The sequence below is a fragment of the Trifolium pratense genome, linkage group LG4, assembly GCF_020283565.1.
Source record: "Trifolium pratense cultivar HEN17-A07 linkage group LG4, ARS_RC_1.1, whole genome shotgun sequence".
NCBI lineage: Eukaryota > Viridiplantae > Streptophyta > Magnoliopsida > Fabales > Fabaceae > Trifolium > Trifolium pratense.
Window position 1 is genome coordinate 31,767,133 of NC_060062.1, and position 20,684 is coordinate 31,787,816.

The 20,684-nt window shown below is 33.0% G+C and overlaps 1 protein-coding gene and 1 long non-coding RNA gene across 2 annotated transcripts; both read right to left on the reverse strand.

Moving 5' to 3' along the window:
- Nucleotides 1–2,927: 2,927 nt before the first annotated feature.
- On the reverse strand, nucleotides 2,928–8,992 carry LOC123924522 (U2 small nuclear ribonucleoprotein B'' 2-like). Its single transcript, XM_045977451.1, has 5 exons — nucleotides 8,851–8,992; nucleotides 7,576–7,748; nucleotides 6,960–7,053; nucleotides 3,688–3,767; nucleotides 2,928–3,537 (listed from the first exon to the last, which is right to left on the reverse strand). The coding sequence occupies exons 1-5, from the start codon at nucleotides 8,921–8,923 to the stop codon at nucleotides 3,262–3,264; spliced, it is 696 nt and encodes a 231-aa protein (XP_045833407.1). The 5' UTR covers nucleotides 8,924–8,992; the 3' UTR covers nucleotides 2,928–3,261.
- Nucleotides 8,993–13,213: 4,221 nt separating this feature from the next.
- Nucleotides 13,214–19,993, reverse strand: LOC123923589. The gene is made up of 3 exons (XR_006814427.1): nucleotides 19,902–19,993; nucleotides 19,431–19,598; nucleotides 13,214–13,490 (listed from the first exon to the last, which is right to left on the reverse strand). It is a non-coding gene; the product is annotated as an uncharacterized LOC123923589 (long non-coding RNA).
- Nucleotides 19,994–20,684: the final 691 nt, after the last annotated feature.

Below are 20,684 nucleotides of genomic sequence, written 5' to 3' on the forward strand. Positions count from 1 at the left end.
TTGATAGACACAGTCGAAAATGGCATTTTTGGGGGGCAATTTGTTGGACATAAATTTGGTATTTATCAATTAAATATAATTGGTGGGTCCAACATTTATTTTGAAGGTTATATTGTCAAAACAAAACTTTCAAATATTGTGTCGAGGTGAGACTACATCGAAACACAAGAGCGCTTCGAGGGCGTCGAAAGGCGTACGTTGGGTTTGGCTTTGCCAGGAATCTGTCGAGAGAATGAAATAAAGTCGACGAGGTTAGTTGGGCCAAGCCCAAAGGAGCAACAACGGCCCAATAAGCATTGGCGCGCATTGAAGGAATGAAAGATGAAAGTGGAGAACGTGGGTCGACGTGGCAGAGCGAAGAGCGTCCAGATGATCAAGAAGCAGTTACCACTTCGTTGTAGTATTTATAGCAGTTTTTCATTCAGAACAAGGGTCACAAAAATTTTATACAAACACTCTCTCTAAAATTCTAAGTACTCAGCGATCGAAAGAAAGGAATTCAGAGGAGAAATGTATGTTTTGTGAACCATCTTTATTTGTAATTGCTTTTCATTCAATGCAATTTACTTTCCAGCAATTTTCTTTAGTTTAATTCGAATACTTGCTTGAGAAACTGCTACTTCGAGGCGATTCGAACTAGTTTCTCTTGTATTAATTGAAAACGTTTCAATCTCTAAGTGTTTGTTTCCTTGTTAAAACGAACATTCAAACATTTCTCTTAAATAAATAAAACACAAAATTGTCCTGAGATTTACTAGTTGGTCTCGCGAGTTTAAATACTTAAACTAGCGGTTGTTTACCAAATTTCCACGTAAACAATGTGATAATTATTTTGAGAGAGAAAATACTTAATAAAAAAATAATATTGGTGATCTAGAATGTGTAACTCTAGAAGCCTTATCTTTTCTACGGCTGAGACAATGGGTGTGAGATTCATTCACCCAATGTGACAACGGTCATGCATATATATAGGTTAAAAATTTGCACGGAAAAAATGCATATAGGTTAAAAAGGAAAAGAAAAATAAAATATAGTTATTGGGTTATTTTCAAAGTAATATTCTATGTAAGACTTTTTCTTAGGTCATCATTTTTTATTTTACTCTAATCTTACTTACGTTGGAATTTGAAATTGACCTTAAGAAAATCATACACACACTATATATATATATATATATATATATATATATATATATATATATATGTATGTGTGTGTGTCTCAATAGTGTTAACCTTGTTTTTATTGTATTTTAATTTAATACTCTAAAAGAATTAGTTAACTTTTTTACCAAAAAAAAAAACTATATTTTCTTTACAATAAAAATTCTATACTTTTAAAAAAGAAGAAAATTCAAACAAGTGTTATAGAGTTTGTTAATTTTGTATCTAATTTATTACTTTGAAAATAAGTTGGAATAAGCTATATCGATGAACTTATGAAAATAAAATAAAAATAAATTATTTTTAATATATCCTACGGAACTATTTTTATAAGCTTTTTTTTGTTTTATGAAAATTGTCCTATTTTTATAAGTTCTTCGAAAATGTACTATAAAATTTTAAATAAATAAATCAATTCAAACAGATTTTCTTGATTAAAGATGTTCTTGTTTAAACCTTTTTATTCCACGAGTCAGATCAAATTGCAAGAGACAATGAATATAAAAACTAAGTTTGATCTAGTAGTAAGAGATTTGGATATATATGAGGTCTTGGGTTCTATCTTCAAATCTATTGTAAACAAAAAAAAAAACATATCAAAAAAATTATTATTCTCATTACAATTGAAAGCAAAAATACATTGAAATAGATTTTTACAACCTAAAAAAAATTAATTTTTAAATTAGACAGAAAAATTACATCAACTTATAGGTTGTGCGAATGAAATCTTCCTCCAAAGAAAATTAGGCATTACACATTAGATAGAAAAATCACATCAAATTTAATTAAATTAACAATAAGGACCATAAAGAGGAGCAGGGACCATAAAGAGGAACATGTTCCACCTGCCGATGTTTATCGACTTAATGGAAAAGAATCAGGCCAAAATTTTCATCACTTTCTACAGGTTTGCACTCAAAAGGCCCAGGTTTTATTTTTAGTCCTGCAGGCAGCCACTTAGCTACTACCACGTATCAGTTTAGCAACATGGGACAATCAAATTTGTGCATGGAAAAGCCCCATTAGAGTAGCATCTGTTTCGGCTAGTCATATCGTTACCAATTTGGCCACAAAAAAAATCCCTCGTCGATTACCATAGAGTTCCCAATAATGTTGACTAAAGAACACCAGTTGAAATAGTATGAGTAGCCGACGACGGACTATGCGGCTGATTTCACACGAAATAAAAAAAAAAAAACTAATAAAAACTAAACTAACTAAAAAAAAACAACAGAAAAAAGGGGCTTTTCTAGAAATTTTGGCTACCTCCCGTTGGTGAACGACATGTCACGGCCGCACAAGTCGCCAATCAAAATTGGCCACTTGGCAGGCATTAAGACTTGACTACCAACCGATCCGCTACTTAGCGGACGATGTTTTCAAAATAGCATTAGGATAAAATAGAAAACAAACAGGCGCACGAGAGCAGCACCGCCAAAAGAAATTCTTTTCCACAATAGACACCAATTCCGATTGACCTGCCTTAATAAAAAATTCATTGACCCAGTACATAGCTGAGGAGAAACACTCATTGACTGACTAAAATATACACTCACTAAAATAAGATGAGCGATATATTTTAATATGATCCTAGTACAGAAAACATTATGAAACAGGTTTATTTTTTATAGTCAAAAGTGATTGTCGTGCAACAGGGTCAATCGCCGAACCGAGTTAGTTCAACAATAAGAAAACCATTTAAAAGTTTTGTATTGATGGATGCTATTTCTGGGAGAAAAAAAATGTTAGATCATAAACACCAGAGTATTTTCCAGGCCGATGAAAGGAAACAACTCATAGAATCTAGTTTACAAAGTTAACAAGAAAATGTTTTACAGAGAAAATAACAATAAAGCACATACAATCAACGGACACAATTATACGAAGCACTATCTCAATCATCCCACAAATTTGGTAGATTTCTCACTTTCTGTCTACTTGTATCTAACTTCCTGTAAATTACAACTTCTGCAATTGGTTTTTAAAAGACCTACACCAATATAGTATGCAAAATTTACTTCAAATATTGATTGCAGAAAATCGATTAGTTGCTTCTTGGAAAAGTTGATAATCATGAGACTTTGCAGGAAAAATCGACTAGTTACTTCTTAGCAAAGTTTATACTCATGGGATTTTGAGGGGTGATTTTGAATCCTTGAAGAGCCTGCATTGCCATGGATGATTGCACATCGTCTTCAAAATCTATGAACGCGATACCTGGCTTTGCATCAATCAAGCGCACTTCCTTAAAACCTGGGTATTGTTCGAAGAGCATTTCAAGCATCCTTCCGGTAGTTTCGTAAGGCAAATTTTCTATGAACAAAATATTGTTAGGAGCAACTGCTTCTTGGGCATTAGACCCTGGGCGAAATGAGGCCTGCAGATATAACAGTGCATATCATGTGTAAGTTGCATGTAATACAAGATAAGCACGTGAAATCCAATATTATTATCATATTTATAGACTGAGTTAAATTGAAAAACTACCGACAATCATCATCATCATTCATAGACTAAAGAAACTTACTGCTGGACCACCATTACTTGCACCATGTGTTCCATTAGGCACGGCAGATTGTTTTGATTCATCATGCCTCTTTCTCTCAGCTGAACAGGCAAAATAAAGTCAAACAAAAAAGAGAAAATACTGTCAATTCAATGAAGAAACTAACATTAATTCTTAAGCAACAAGATCAGAAGGTGATGATGGAAGCGATATTTAAGATCTTTAAACTATATAGTATATGCAGCTTAGCATTTGACGTCCAAAGTTTTGATATTGTTCTCTTAAAAAATTTTAATATGAGCAAATGAAAATACTAGTAACTTATGTTTAATATGAATTTGTAATCACAACATGATATATTGATCACATGTGGGTTAACTTCACATTAAACAGTAAACTTACAACAGAATATTTCAAACTTGTCATAGGCCGATGAAATCCAGTGATGTTAGGTAAGATTGGTCACAGTTCAGAGTCACCAGAAAACCGACCAGACAGAACCAAACCAGAAATGTGCTTCAGTTGAACTGAACAGAACTGGTTCTTTGGGAAGGAGATTGTCTCCAGTGAAAAGTTTCTCCTGTTAAATCTCAACCCCACATATTTTTTTGCAGCAAATGATTATAATATTTAATAAAGTATTGAATGGGCAAAATAGTCACTGGACTCCCTCCCGTTAAATCGTCACGGGAGAGGATCTGCTCCTGGTTCTTTGGTATGATGAACCAGTTAGGAAACCAGTTCTTGGCCTACCAGACCAGACCTAATGATAGGATAGCTCAAAAAGCTTGGTTAGAGATGAGGTATAGGACAAAACTAAAATTTGATACTCAACAAACCAACCATGAGATAATTTGCCACTCCTCCCTCCCCTCTTTTTCTCTCGTATACACAATATGGACACATGTTTATGTATTACATTATAAAATACAAACATATTTAGCGCAAAATAAATGTTATATAGTAAAAAGGTTATTCCTGTAAATTTTACATAATAGCTTCGTGGTGTATCGACCTCCAACCACTAATTGAGACAATTGTGTTGTAACTGTAGTATTTGATCTGCTCGTGTTGCACTACTCCAGACACATATAAGCAAATGGCAACTAATTTATCTACATTTAATGTTATTATTCTAATAGTACCAATATATTAATTTCTTAATGTTGTGAGGAGATGACCATTATATGTAGAGGTAAGTTAGGAAATGTGTTGCTCTTTACATGAAATCAACAAAACTAAATGCACCATAAAATCATTTTTAATAAGTGTGAAAGTAGTTATTTTTGCTTGCAATTGAGTCCAAAGGGAGCAGTGTATCATAGTGTGCCTAAAATGCATCCTGAGGTTTTTTTTTGGGGATAAAGGAGTGGGAGGGGAAAGGAGGATAGCTTTCCTTCTTGCATTGGGGTTTATATTTCTTCATAGAACTAAAACCCGGCAATATGGGGGAACTCAAAATATGAATTGAGAGAGGACCTTGGAGTGTTTTGGATGTCTTTGAAAAATTCTCCAAATCCTTTCCCACTTCTTATACACTCCCAAAATAAAGAAAACACCACTCATAAGCCTCTTTTTCCTCCCTTCTAAAAACACTCCTAAACAAGGTGGGGGATTCCACTGTTTTTCCCTCTCTCCCCTTCCCCCAAAAGCTCACCCCTCCCATTCTCTCCTAACTCCCAAACAAAGACTATGGCTCTATTTGGGAGTTTAGGAGGGCAGAAGAGGGCTTTGGAAAAAAAGGAAGGGTGAAGTGGAAAGAATGAAGGACCAGGAATTCATTTATAATTCTTTACAAAAAAGGAAGCCTCAATCTATGTTGTTAAAATACTCTCGGTATTAAGAATATAATCACAGCATAGGAATTAATTTATAATTCTTTACAAAAAAGGAAGCCTCAATCTATGTTGTTAAAATACTCTCGGTATTAAGAATATAATCACAGCATAGGAATTAATTTATAATTCTTTACAAAAACAATAAAAAAAAAATATGAAACATTTTTCTATTTTATTCTCTACTCCCTTCCAAGGTAGTCATAGTCGAGATCCTATGCAGGACCAGGTAACGGTCACAAGATCGTGAGTCGGATGATCATAACACGGATCGTAAAATAATTAAATAAAAAAACTTCAAATCACACCCATAATAAATTAGGATTATTAGAATCATAACATAAAGTCATAAATGCCACCAACAACTAAAACAGTTCCAAATAAACAAATCCAAAACCCGAATTTTAATCGTAGTCATAAGTCACTCAAGTCGCACGGTACAAACAGTAGCAAGGAAGAGAATTTTGTTGTTTTTCATAAAAAAAAAAAAAGAAAAATTGCAAAACAGAGCCACAGACAGTAGCAAAGAGAACTCTGTTTTCTAGTATCCGAAACAGAGCAGAGCACAACATGTGAAAGGGTGTTCGTACACAGAAAATTTGGACGGTTTCCCACAACTAAATAGGATTACTGATTAAGAAATAAACCCTCCCATATAGTGAGGTATATTTTAGGTTTTTTTAATCCCAAAAGGCTTGTTTAATGAACCCGGTCGGGTACAACCCACAAACACAAATCAGGGAAACCCAAAAGCATAATCAGCAGTCTCACGATTCCAGCGTTTTCACGGTTCTGCGCGGTGATCCCAGCTGTGCCCACCAGACTGTGTTTCCAATCATGCACGAACACGCCCATCAAGATTGCAGACTCGCGCGACTTTATTACACTTTGACTCATGATTTTGACTACCATCATCCCCTCCCTCCCCTCCCCTAAAGGGAAGGGGAAGGAGAAGTGGGAGTAGTAATCCACTCATCCCACCTTGATTGAGATTTTATCTTTCTTCATTATAGTAAAACCCTCCAATATGGGGGAAATAAAAAAAGCATTGGGGGAGGATGATAGTTATGACAGTTTTATAAAAGGAAATGTGGGCAGAAGGATACAGCTAATCATACCCTTATAGGAATGTTTCCTTATTCAGAGAGGGAAGAGAAAGTAGATCTAAATCTGATTGATTAAATAGTAGAATGTTCCCTGCCATTGTTTTTTATGCAATGATTTTAGTAGTCACTCTACTTGGGAGATTCTAGGTGTCTCGAACTACCTAGCCTATCTTTACATTTTCTGCATTTTATCATTCTATTTCAACTGTAATTTCAGCCATCGCAAACTGACACTAACACTTCACAGGGACAAACAATAATGGTAGATTGAAAATGCTAGAGCCCAACAACATAATTCAAAAAATGTGGAAGACTTTGGTTTGAAAGGAATAAATAAATGAATATCCTTCACCTTTCTCCTCTTGTTTCTTTTTCTTCTCTCTTGGAACAAAACTTCCCTCTTCTTTAGCAATACAATCTGACTTTGATTTTGCATATTGAATTCTCTACATCAAATTATTTACACAAAGCTTTTAGAAGCCATATCATTGATGGAAAAATAGACAAATCAAAATACAAAGCAACTTCATACGAAAAACAAAGGGAAAAAATAGAACATGACTACATGAGATATCATCCACATATTTCATTCTCATTTTTAATAATGAACATACTTCCTACAGGACAAGTGATGTTTGGATTAAAAAAAATTAAAACATAATATTTAATCAGGAATTCTTAGAAGATAATGATACTATTGCATACACACAGGACAATAGATGTTTGGATCAAAGAAAAATAACATATTTTAATAATAGATAATGAACAAAAATAGATTTTGGCATGAACAAAAATCCATGTTAAACAATAGATAACGAAGAGAAATTTCAATTATTTCAAGAGTTAAAATTAAATACAGCAAGATAACTGGAGCAGGCAACAAGAAAAGGTTCTTAAAAAAAGACATAAAACACAATAGATATATGAAATGTACAGAAATTAACAAGTATAAGCAGTATATTGATTACCATAGGTTTTTCATAGAACGGGAAGTTTTGCATCTGTCGCACAGCATTACTGGCAGCAGTTACTTCACTAAAACAAACCCATGCCTGTCCTCGAAGCTTAGGTGTCTTTAGAGCAATAATGTCCAAAATCCTCCCATATTGAGAGAATAAGCAGTACAAAGATCTCTTCAACTCTGCCAGAGACAACAAAGTTATATCATAGTGCCAACATCAAAGATTTATTAAATAAAATCCAATTACATTATCTGAAATGAAAAATCATCTACAATCACCAAACAACTCCACTAATACATAGGGATCAAGTCCTTATATTACATTTCAAGATTAACATCATTTAATAAAAGTGCATAAGAAATTAATCTTAACGTGCTTCAATAACATATCAAATGATTTTAGATTTACGTAAAAATTAATACATGTAAATCTATACAACATACACTTTCAACTCAAAAGTAAATTTTGTGATACAGATATCCGGTAAAAAAATTAAATTTATTCAATGAAATAGAAACAATACTTTAAGTATTACAACGGTATAACTTTGCAATGCTACATTGAAATTAACTTCAATGATGTCCAACTGAGAAATGTCTAATCCAATCCAATTAAAGGCCAAACCACCATTCTAGTCCTTGAAAGTGTAATTCTCGCTGTCACAATAATCCTTGAATGTATCAAAATTACAAATTCCTCCACAAGCGTCTCTCTTTTAAGTCAATTTGGTCTTCAAATCTGTTTTTAGCGTTAAGGTTCAAGACTTAGCCGAGCATTAGCGAAGCTAGATTCTCATAGCGAGCCGCTTCGAGTTAGCGAAGCTGATAGTCAGTCAATTTAGTCATCCGACTGTATTTTTTGTTTATCAATTTAGTCCAAAAATTACTAACAAAAGATGAACTAGGGATTTGTTTGCAATTTCAATATATTTAGGACTATAGTGACAGCACAGGGACCAAAATGGTGATTTGAGGTTAAATTAAATTTTCCTAGAAATTAATCTAAAAAAGTTCAGCATTCAGCATACAAAACAAAACACATGAATCAGTAACACGACTCCTAAACCAAATCCAAACCTATCCTAATAATTCAGCAAAAACTTAAACCTAGTTAAAGCTTATAACCACAACTCTAAATCAATCAAATTAAACTACAATAACCAATTGCAACCTCAAAAAGTTCAAAAACCACAACAAAGCCATGAAAAACAGTACTAAATACAAAATTGAAGCAGAAAAGTAAGCAAAAAATTGGAATGTAAATTGAATGAAATAAAGTTACCCTCTTTCTTGATCTTTTCATTGAGATTCTTAATGTAAATGGTTTGATTTGGAGGTATATCCCCTGAAAGCATCCTCTCTGAGATTCTGATGGAAGAATGGTGAACGGTGTAAAGCCCTAGCGAAGTACTCGACGAGACTCGAGTGTTACAGAGTTTGTTTTTGGGCTTTTTTTATGGAAATTCAAATTTCAGAACACGAGCTTGGCCCAAGCCCAAGCACACTTTTGCTAACCAATTTTCTTAGGGTATTATTAACACCATCTATTTTTACTAAATACCCCAAATTAAGGAATACAAAGTAATTATTTATGGGTCATGTTAAACAGTGTCCCTGGAACACTTGTTAAACATAGCAAAAAAGGAAATAAAAAATAAAATTAATATTGAAATTTTTGAGGTATTGAATGCACGCATTTTGATGCAGACTTTCTATTTTTAAATGATTAATCAGTGTCCCGGGGCACTAGCATTTTCCATTATTTATTTAGTATATATTTGATTTTATGTTTTTATATATATTAATTAATTGAATTATTTGGTGGGTTAGAGATATGGGATTATCAGTGAGAAAATAATAATTAGCAATTAAGGCGGGACGTTTACTCGTTGGAAAATTAGTTAGTAGAAGAGATGAAAGAAAAATAGAATTAATTAGGATATATGGTTGTTAGTAAAAGAGTGGGGTGTGGAATGTGGATGGCTAAAGGAAAATTAGAAAAAATAACTAAAGTGGAGGTGTAAAAATAACTAAATGTGGAATGACGATGTATTAATGCCTCATGCATCCATTCATATGTGTCTATGTCTAATGACAAATGTTAAATGACGATGTTCTCGTGTGTAAGCACAAAATGACGATGCAAAATGACGATGGGAATGTTCGGTAACTTCCAAAAACCGGCACTGGCCACATGCATTTAGGGTCTACGTGTTGGTGTAAGCCCTAGAGGCCAATTATTTATAATTACATAATAAATGTATTGAATAATTTACTTATCAAATAAAAGGCTTTTCTTTATTAATTTTATATATGTTAAAATGATAAAGTCCCTAGAATAGTCAGTTCACTTATGGAACGTTAAGTATGACTTAATCGTGAGATTCCATTAAATATAAGAACACTAATCTTAAACATATCCATAGTCAAGTTTTATTGTGAAATGGGATAACGATAAAGCATAAAAACTATTATGTTGGTAGACTGATGATCATATCTCACTGATCATGGATAATGAGTTATCAAGTCTTCACATAGATATAAATGTTAAGGATAACTTTATATCGGATTGACCCACCATGAGAATACTACATAGAGTGTTATGAAATGTCATAAGTTTTCTCATAGTGATAAAAGGTGTATTCCACCCTTCGACCTGAAACCACTATGTACCCTAGATGCAAGAGTGTAATACATTGTTGCCATTCAAACGTTATCCGTAACTGGATAATTATAAAGTTGGTTGATGGGTATCCCACGAATCATGCTGAGGGACATGAGTGACCTAGATGGAATTTGTCCCTCCTACATAACGGGAGATATGTCTATGGGCCCAATATTGAACTAGACAAGGATGACATACTATGTCTTGTGTTCAATATAGACATGAGGGCAAAAGGGTAATTATGCACAAGATATTTATCACGGAAAGGTTAGTCAGATCACGTGACATTCCTGTGACTTGGGTAACAGTGATGTGTTGCTAGATACCGCTCACTGTTTATAATATTACGATTAATATTATTGCCAACGTCATAAGAACCTACAGGGTCACACACATAAGGACAGTTAAGAAAGGGAAAAATAAGTAAGACTTATTGTGGGGGTGCAGTTAGTGACAAACGGTTATTGGGCTTAAGAAGCCCAATTTCGTGTAAACTAAAGACCTCATAAGAAACTCTATAAATAGAGCCTTATGAAGTTCAATAGTTACGTTTTGACAAACCCTAACTGAATTTAGAGAAATTCTGAATTTCTCTAAACCCTAAACCGCACAAAATTCCCTCAGCCTTCATCCAAGAACAGCTAGCACTGTGAGATCGAAGGTTCCTGTTCGTGTGGACTAAGTGGAGGTGCTGCAAGTGCGGTGCTTGTGATCAAGAAAGGCGGCCACACATTTGTTCTTCAAAGGTAATATTCTAGACCTGATCATGCTCATTCACAAGAATCCGTTGATGGGAAATTTTAATTTTAAAAATCCGCTGCGTTTATAAAAGTGTTTTATGAAACGATTTCCCAACACTACGATGGTACCACATCTCATACATTTGACGTGTGTTTAATTCTTTTGTTTATCTTGTAATTGATGAGTTGATGTTGTTGGTGTATTTTATGTATTGATGGTGATTGTTTATGCGTTTTTCCTATTCTTGTTGTTAATTATATTGCTTTATATATAGATAACATTCTCACCCCTTTTGTGTTTCTTTTCAGGCTTGTTGATAATTAGTTGAAGTAAGTCTGAAGTTGGCATTGGAGTCTTCTTCAGTCTAGTTTTTATTTACCAATCGTGTCGCCCTGGTAGTGTAACATCGAGTTCCTTTAGTTGTTTATTTGAAATTCTCAAACTTTATGACGATGTTTGATTTATTTTGAAGATTGTTAATCATTCAAACTTTCGGAATGATATTTGATGTTTGGTTAATTTCCGTTGCATGCTTTTATTATTATTTATGTTTGTTGTTATGACAAAGATGTGTAACACCCTAGGTGGTGCAAATTTATTTATGATATTTATATTTAAATTATCAGTCACAATTAGGGTAAATATCGGTTCAGTCAGAACAAGTTATAACTTTATTAATCCTTTTAAGCGACATGTGTGTAAATATCGTCGATGCTTAATTCCTCTGGTAACTACTAGTTGTGCAAAAATGACCGGAGGTAGAAACACACCCTTAAGGTGGATAAGTGTGGTGTCCGGGGTTCGAACCTCGACCCTTGCATATAATATGTGATGTCCTTTACCAATTGAGTTAAGTTCATAGGAGACAAAACCACATTTTATCTTATTAAGTGGCTTTGGTGAATGGGAAAAAAAAAGGAAGATGTATATTTTTTTTAATAAATGAAGTTGTGTTGTTAGTCAACAATACTTGGCAAAAAATGATTTTGGAAAGAAATAAAAAATTTGATTAATTTTGAGCTATTTGATTCAATTAAAATGGAGAACAATATTTTCTGGCAAAAATTACTCTTCAATTTTTAAGAGATAACTAGACCCTTACCCGTGCGATGCACGGGTGTGATGCGTTATTAAATATTATAACGTGGAAAAATTGAAATAATAAATATTATTAAAATAATAATAATAATAATAATAATAATAATAATAATTAATAATAATAATAATAATCAAACCAATAATTGTGTAAAAATAATTATTAGAATTAACAAAAAGTGTGTACATGATCAAGACAGAGTTTCAAGTTTTTAAGAGTATATAATCAAGAGAGAGTTTCAAGTTTTTAATAGATAATGTGTAAATGATTTACAGTCTTCGACGCCCCAAATGAAAAATGAACAGACCAATAGCTAGTTGATCACCTAATATTGATCAAGAAGTCACATCCTCAGATCCTTCAACGAAAAACTTTTTTTTTCATTATCGTTCACATTCAGTATGACATCATGACAATAGAATTCTCGATACATAATAAAAAAACAATAGATTATAGAATTTAAACAAAATATGATTATTTAGTGACAATTGTTTAGCAAAATATGATGATTTAATGACTATTTTATTTTCTTTTGATTAGATATATTCAATCATTATAGTGACTATTTGCTTCCATTAGTCCATACATTTTTTGTCTTATATAAACATATAATCGGGCAATTTTTTTTTTAATATAATTGGCCAGTTTTTTTTTTTGATATATTAATGCATCATTACACATATAAATATAAATATATGAAAAGTTGATCAATATGACAATAATGCAAGGAGAAATGATGTGACATTGTAAGTGAATGACATGACTAAATGAAGAAATTTAATTGGTTTAAGTAGATTAGGGTTTAGAGAACTAATAGGATAACTATCTAGGATTTATATATATAGATTTTTTTTAATAAATGAAGTTGTGTTGTTAGTCAACAATACTTGGCAAAAAATGATTTTGGAAAGAAATCAAAACATTTGATTAATTTTGAGCTATTTGATTCAATTAAAATGGAGAACAATATTTTCTGGCAAAAATTACTCTTCAATTTTTAAGAGATAAATAGTGATCTTTTTGACATAATGACTTTTAGTGTTCATCATATAATTAAGGATATTCTTATGTAAATATAATTAATGCAGCCTGAACTTTTTTTTTTGATAAGCAATGCAGCCTGAACTTTGAAAATATTCTTATTAAATAGGACAACAGAATTTTGCATAAGCTCTTTTACACATATTGAAAGAGAGGAAGCATATAACAAGATATTTTAAACCAAAATTATTGTATTTATTATTTCACACTGGCTTTTCAAAACATAGTATGTCTAGCATAGGGTTGAGTGAGTCATCACAACAACAAAAATCTCCATAACATTGGCCACGATAGCCACTATTTGAACAATCCATGCAACACGCCATATCATTATCCGGACATCCATCAAAACGGGAGCAAAGAAGTTTATTACTTCCTCCTGCTAATAAAAAATATCATTAGATTTTGTATGTGCATCACAATAATAAATATGATAAATATTCAATGAATATTGACTCTTTCAATTGCTGCTCATTCTTTGCATATATGGAAGGTAATTGTTCGATTAAGATCTGACAGTCCAAAATTAAACTCGATATTTTTGAATTATGAAACTAAAGTTTATATTTTTTTATTGTCTGATTTAGATGGAACAACTCCCGATGTCTCTTCTTTGATTGATTGATTGCAGGGAAGTCAAATTCTTATTGCAAAATACAACAATAATGGGATTTAATGTTCTAATGGATATGAACTTAAGAAGCATAAAACAGCTCACCCGAAATTAGAAGAAGCATAAAATAGAAAATGAATTTGACCTCTAACACATAAACAAAATGGATGGCAAGTAAAATAACATTAAAGAAAAAAATCATACATTGAGTATTTCTATGAATTTGAATAAATGAATATCGTTATTTTTGAGTAAAAAAAAAACATACGTTGAATACTTTCTTGTAGGCATTTCAAACTATATGCATTTTAAGAACAATAGTTTTCGAAGACAAACATATTTTGTATTTCAAACACCATTTCAAATAACATATATGATCATCAACATGTACATAACAAAATTATATTATAAAGATAACCTGAAGCAACAATCGAAGCAATGCACAAAATTGTAAAGATAAAACAAAGACTCTTAATATTGGAGGCCATTCTACACAATACACATGAAAGGTTGACTGACAAGTCCTTGCAATAAGGCTATTTAAGATGGTTATTAGAGAAGTTAATGAAATGGATTTTTTTTTATCAAAATTAATTAATACAATACAATGAATTAAAAAAACTAATAAATTAACAATTTAAGATAATATACTCCGTCCGACCTTAATTATAAGCAAATTTTCACTTTTTAAATTCATTGAATAACCAATGTATCATGACTTAATTATAGACCAAATACATTAGTTTTTCAATGAATCTAAAAAGTAAAAATTTGCTTATAATTAAGGTCGGGGGTAATACGTTATGTGGATAATATTTCAGAAAATGTTGAAAATGTCAAGGATTTAATAATCCCTTCGATATTTTTTATAAGAAACACCTCACTTTTTAGATTAATTAAATAACTGATGTATCTAGTCTATAATATTGACCAGATATAATATTGACCAGATACATCAATTATTTAATGAACCTAAAAAGTCAGTTGTTTCTTATAAAAAGAACAAAAGGCAGTAATAATATAGTCAGTCAAAAAGATATTAAATTAATAGCTATTTCCTCATGCCACAAATATAAGCAAAAATGTACTTTTTAGATTCATTGTATATAACATATGTATTTGGTCTACATTATAGTCTAGATACATCAATTATTCAATGAATCTAAAAAGTGCAATTTTGCTTATATTTGTGGCATGAGTAATTACTAACTTTGACCATTTAAAAGAAGAAGGGAAAAAACAACCAATCATTATAGTTGGTCCAGTGTGGTGATTGACGCTGAACTTGGTAGGAAGAGTCACAGTTCAATTTCCCGCAACTGCGATCGGGAGAGGGCTGAAACCACTTGATGTCAGAACTGACCTCCGAACTAGATTAGACGGTCCAGTGAGTCGGATACTGGTAGTGAAAAAAACAAAAAAAAAATACTAAAATGATTTTTAAAATAATTTTGAAATCTAGTCACTCAATAATACTAATAATGTTGACATAAAACCAACAATTAATTGGTACCGACATAAAACCAACAATTAATTGGTACAAGTGGTAATGGTCTTGGTCCCCTTAAGCATGTGGTTAGGGATTCGATATCTGACTCATGCCTATGAAAAAAATTCGGTTGGGAAGGGAGAATCCACCTTATATGCTCCACACACACACACATATATATATTTAGAGAAGAAAAAAAATACGACTAGAGTTATCCCAGAATTAAAAAGGAGAAAACATCGACATCAATCATATCTATAAGTAGTACTAGAGAGTCCTAACTTATCCCTTAAAAACACATTTGTAAGTAGTGATGAAACCATAAATTTTGAATAGTGGGGGCATGACCAATAAGCGATTTTTTTGTTTCTCCAAACGATTTGTCTTATAGGGAGCTCGTTAATCACTCGATCTCAATTACTTGATTTAATTGTTATTACATTTACTCATAATATGAAAACGTTTAATGACTTTTTCATTTTCAATATCAATAAAAATATCTTTCTCTATAACTAAAACAACCATGCAACAATTTTTATTTTTAGATGGATCAATTTTATGATCTTAGATTCATGATATACTTGAGAATTAGATGTTAATGATAGCTTTGAACTTGACTTTCTATTGAAAAAATAATAATATTTATTACAAAAAAAAAGATGTTCAGTTATTAGATTTAAGAAAAAAAAATGGAGTGGATGAAGGGGGAAGCAATGGAGTTCAAGATGGAAGAAATCCTGCTGCAGAGTTTGGTACCGGAGAATATACAGTGGATCCAACAAGCACAAACATCAACCAAATCACAGCAACAATAATCTACACTTTTCCCTGTCCGTAGCCGCCACCCCGCCCTCCAATGATCGACAAAGTCTAACCGCAGCTGTCACTCTCCATCCGTTACTACAGACCAACATACAGGACCCACAATCATCAATTCGCCCAGCAGCACAATTATTACCCACTAATTGCAATTACCAGCCATCAAGTCAGAATGTTACAAATTCATTAACCATTAATCCCATTGTCCAGCCATCATTGAGCAATAACAACCTGCCCCACAACACATCACCAGCAAACAACACAAGTAGTAGGCAATTATTAGCCAATAACACCTTAGCCGCTACATCTCTCAATCTGTCCCCTCTCATAACCGATGCCATCAATCACAACCCAACATTTTCATTCCAATCATCACCTATGGCCCATCTATCACAAATTAACAAGCCCATGAACCGTACTATTAAAAGCAGCCTGACCCTAAAATTGAACCCGCCTACATCTCCTAACCTGAACCGAACTGCTCCAAAAAATACTCCAACAGAACCGAAAAAAAACCCAGATGGCCCAAACCCAACCCTTATCCAAAATCCAACAGAAGCCATGGAAACCCAAACCGAGAAGAAGAGAAGAAGCGAGGAAAACAACAAGGAGATTGAAGGAAATTTTGGAACCATCCAACATTTTTTATCGGCAGGTCCTGGCAGCCAGTCCTGCCGGGAACAATGATTATTCTCAGTTGGAATTGCCGGGGGTTGAGCGTCCCGAGTGCAATTCCTAACCTCCGAAACTTAGCTCAGGGCCACAAGCCAGACATTCTATTTTTATCTGAAACACTGTCTAGAACACAACAAATGGAGAACATTCGAGTTATGCTAAAATACCATTCATGTTTGTCGATTGATGTGGAAGGAAGGAGTGGAGGATTATCCGTAATGTGGAAGGAAAGTGTGAAATGTAGAGTGATGAACTACTCAAGAAATTTTATCAATATCATTGTGGAAGATAGAGAAAAAGGTGACTGGAGGCTAACCTGCTACTATGGTTATCCTGAAAGGAGCAGAAGAAGAATGGCATGGGAGTTACTCAGAGAACTAAGAGATATGTCAAGCTTACCATGGTGTGTGATAGGGGATTTCAATGATCTCTTATCACAAGAAGACAAGAAAGGGAGACTTCCACACCCAAATTGGCTGTGCTCAGGCTTCCGAAGCGCAGTTAATGATTGTGACCTAACTGACATTCATTTGGAAGGATATCCATTCATATGGATTAAAAGTGGAGGTACCGATCATGTAATAGAGGAAAGGTTGGATCGAGCATTAGTATCCACTGAATGGTTAGCTAAGTTCCCTAATGCTAAGCTGACCAATTTGTTGTCATCGAAATAAAAACATATAAAATATAATAATAATTTAACTAAATAAATAGCACATTTTTAGGTGTATCATATACTGAATGACTTAAAAATTAAAATCATTAATAATACATTTAAATTAATACTCAACATATAAAAAAAATTATATTTTTGGGGTGGGGTGGGCCGTGGCCCACCTCAGCCCACCCCTAGGTCCGCTAACCCAATATCATAGTAACCCAAAATCCCCAAAACTCACATAAATCGACATAATGTTTAATTCACATTCAAACTTAACTCTTAATACTCAAAATAACAACAAACTGTTAGGTCACGAGGGGCAGTCGGAGATCATCCACATCGGGTTTAAGAACAATCTCACAAATGAGTTGGATACCACACTTTAACCCCAAAATCTTAAGGTATTAGGTTTATGGGTCTTCTCACTTATAAAGTGTTCAACCTCCTATTTTTTAAGCAATGTGAAACTTAATGCTCCGCTCAAGCGGAAACTTTCTTTTCATCCACACAGTTGTATTTGTACCGCCGTTGTTGTGCGTGGGTTGGGATATTAAGTTGACGAAATTACATTGAGAATTATGTTGAGATAACATTTTTAATGACGTTGGGAAGCCATGAATGCAGATCGTGAGTGGTTTCCAACAAAACAACACACAGAGATGAACTAACCAAAGTGAATTTAAATTTAATTACAAGGGTGGAACACCAAACAAAGCTTCAGATAATATCAATTGCAAAACCAATCAAACTTGTTCTCATACTCACCGCTTGTCTGTCCAATGGCATATGTCAGTACACAAACCATAAACGTGATTCAACACTTGGAATTAATGTTCTGAATTCTGAAATTATTCAAAATTGTCGTTCTGATCAAGATCAATCACCATCATTGTCTTGCGATAAATTGGTGAATTCCTTTCTATGACCGTGTATGGTCCAGAGCAACACAAATTGGAACCGCCGACGTCTTCCGAAAACAACCCCATAAGGGGTGTAAGGATGGTGGCATCGCGAATCCAAGAGAACTGATCGCGCTACCGTGAGACCGAGGCTATATCGCGATTGAATCGTTTGGAGTGAAAGGAGGCGGTGAACGATGGTGTGGCAAGATGAACGGCGACGACGATTAATGAGGAAGATGAAGGAAAGGTGGCGGCAACTTTGTTGCTAGGGTTTGAACCCTTGCAGAGCCAAAATACGTGAAAAATGATAAAAAGAGGATATTGATTATCATTCATATAATAATATGAGAGATTTTTTTGTAATTTATATGGGGACCTATATCATATATTAATTTTTTTATATACTTCATATGCTACAATATAATTTTTTTTTATAATTTATACGAAACTATTTTTGTTATAGAATATATTATTTTAGTAATTTATACGTGGATATATATATTGTGTTCATTGTGCGACAAAATCACATTAAGACTTTAACCTATAAAATTATTTGACTTTTCAACACTTTTGTCGTATTAAATATTATTTAAATTTCACCGATGTACTCTCTCCAATTTTTTGAAATTGTCCAAACCGATTATCCATTAAATTGGTGGACCGATCCGATTTTTAAAATATTAAATATTATTATTGACTTTTGTGTTTATTTTTGGTTAAGCTAGTTAAGCTAAGAGTTATGAAGTTGGGGGTTCAGGGTTCAAGTTCTGAAAAGTAGAAAAATTCTCCACTCAAAAAATCAAATATGACAACTTCTCTCTCTAACTCAACCTTATATACCTAGGTTTTAGTAATTTCTTCCAACACCCCCTCTTTACTCATTTCACCATTTAAACTAGTTAGACCCAGTTACTCATTCTAGCCCAATAACATAATTCTGCCTAACACACTAAATTCTGTTATTTAACTCTACTACCTTATAATTATCTTAACTAACTAAAATTACCCAAAACTCATAAATACTTACTTACGAAACTAATTACGCGCCATAAAACTAATTAAATAAATAATAGTAAAAATATGATGTTACAAATAACGTTTGAAAAGTAAGCTATAAACTAGTACAATAAATTATAAGCTCATAATGAAAAGACTCTTACCAAGCCGAGCTTTTAACTTATAAACTATAAGCTAGTGTATTATCCTTCCCAAACCGGGCTCTGGGTCTAGTTTGAAAACAAATATACATTTGTGAAGAATGCACATTAACTCATAATAGTAGTCTTCAGACTTCGGACAATCGGCATCTATGTCACATACCATAGGTACTGTAATGAAAAAAGATACGGAAATAATGTTTCTAAAATCTGATAAAAGACCGTGTACAGACTACAAAGAAAATAAGATTTTTTATTTTATTTGTTTTCACCACTAGTATCCGGCCCACCGGACCGTTTAATCTGTTTTGGAAATCAATTCTAGCATCAAGTGGTTCTAGCCCTTTCCTGATCGCAGTTGCGAGGGATCGAACCATGGTCCACACTACCAAGTTTAGTGTCAATCACAACTGGACCAACTAACAACTCGTGCAAATAAGAAAAATTTGATAAAGAGAAAAAAAAATGTCTTACAATTAAGTCCTTCCGTCGAAAGAATAAATATGAAAAAAAATAGTATTATATCATACACAAACTTGATAATTTTAGCCATTTTTTTTTTCCTCTTTGAATGTGAAAAGTAAAATATGGTTTGATATATTTATGCTGTGTAAAGTTCTTGCTCTCTTAAAAATAATTAAATAGTTTTTTAAGAAGTTGTAAAAGCCATCATAAAATTATAATCATTATTTAGTATCTCTTAAGTATAACGATGGGTTGTGTTTGTCCCTTCAGTGAACCTAGTAGGTCACATAACAAACTCTTAATCATACAAGTTTATAATTTTTAACTAATTTATTATTATTACTACTACTACCGACTATTATTTTAACCTTTCATGATAGTATTTTGTGTGAAAATAGAACATATTGTATGACCAATTTTTATTGTTAATTAAATCATACACACACCTCTCCCTCCCGAATTAACGTCATCGACGCAAAGCAACACCAGTGTGGACGGACATTAGAGGTTTGTGTATGTGTCTAGTGGTAGACTGGTAGTGATCTAACTACAGTGATATAAGTGTTCTCACTTTCCACCATTTTAGAGATTTCGATTGAATTTGGGGCATGTTTGTGGTCTTATATGTTGCTGAGTTTGCTGGTTATTTTATAACCATTAAGTAACAAAACAAGTGTGAATTTGTGATGAGCTCAACTACTATCAAGTACAAGTACAGCAAGAGGACGAGACGATGGTATACATTTGTTGTGCAAGTAAAATTATGTTAACACATAAATAAAGTAAAATATT

What these genes read in the sequence shown, in the direction of transcription:
- LOC123924522 (XM_045977451.1), bottom strand. Translation starts at nt 8,923, where the DNA reads ATGCTTTCAGGGGATATACCTCCAAATCAAACCATTTACATTAAGAAT. An exon ending in TGAAAAGATCAAGAAAGAGG is followed by an intron (nt 7,749 to 8,850) that starts GTAACTTTATTT and finishes TGTCTCTGGCAG; the next exon opens with AGTTGAAGAGATCTTTGTAC. An exon ending in CGTTCTATGAAAAACCTATG is followed by an intron (nt 7,054 to 7,575) that starts GTAATCAATATA and finishes AATTTGATGTAG; the next exon opens with AGAATTCAATATGCAAAATC.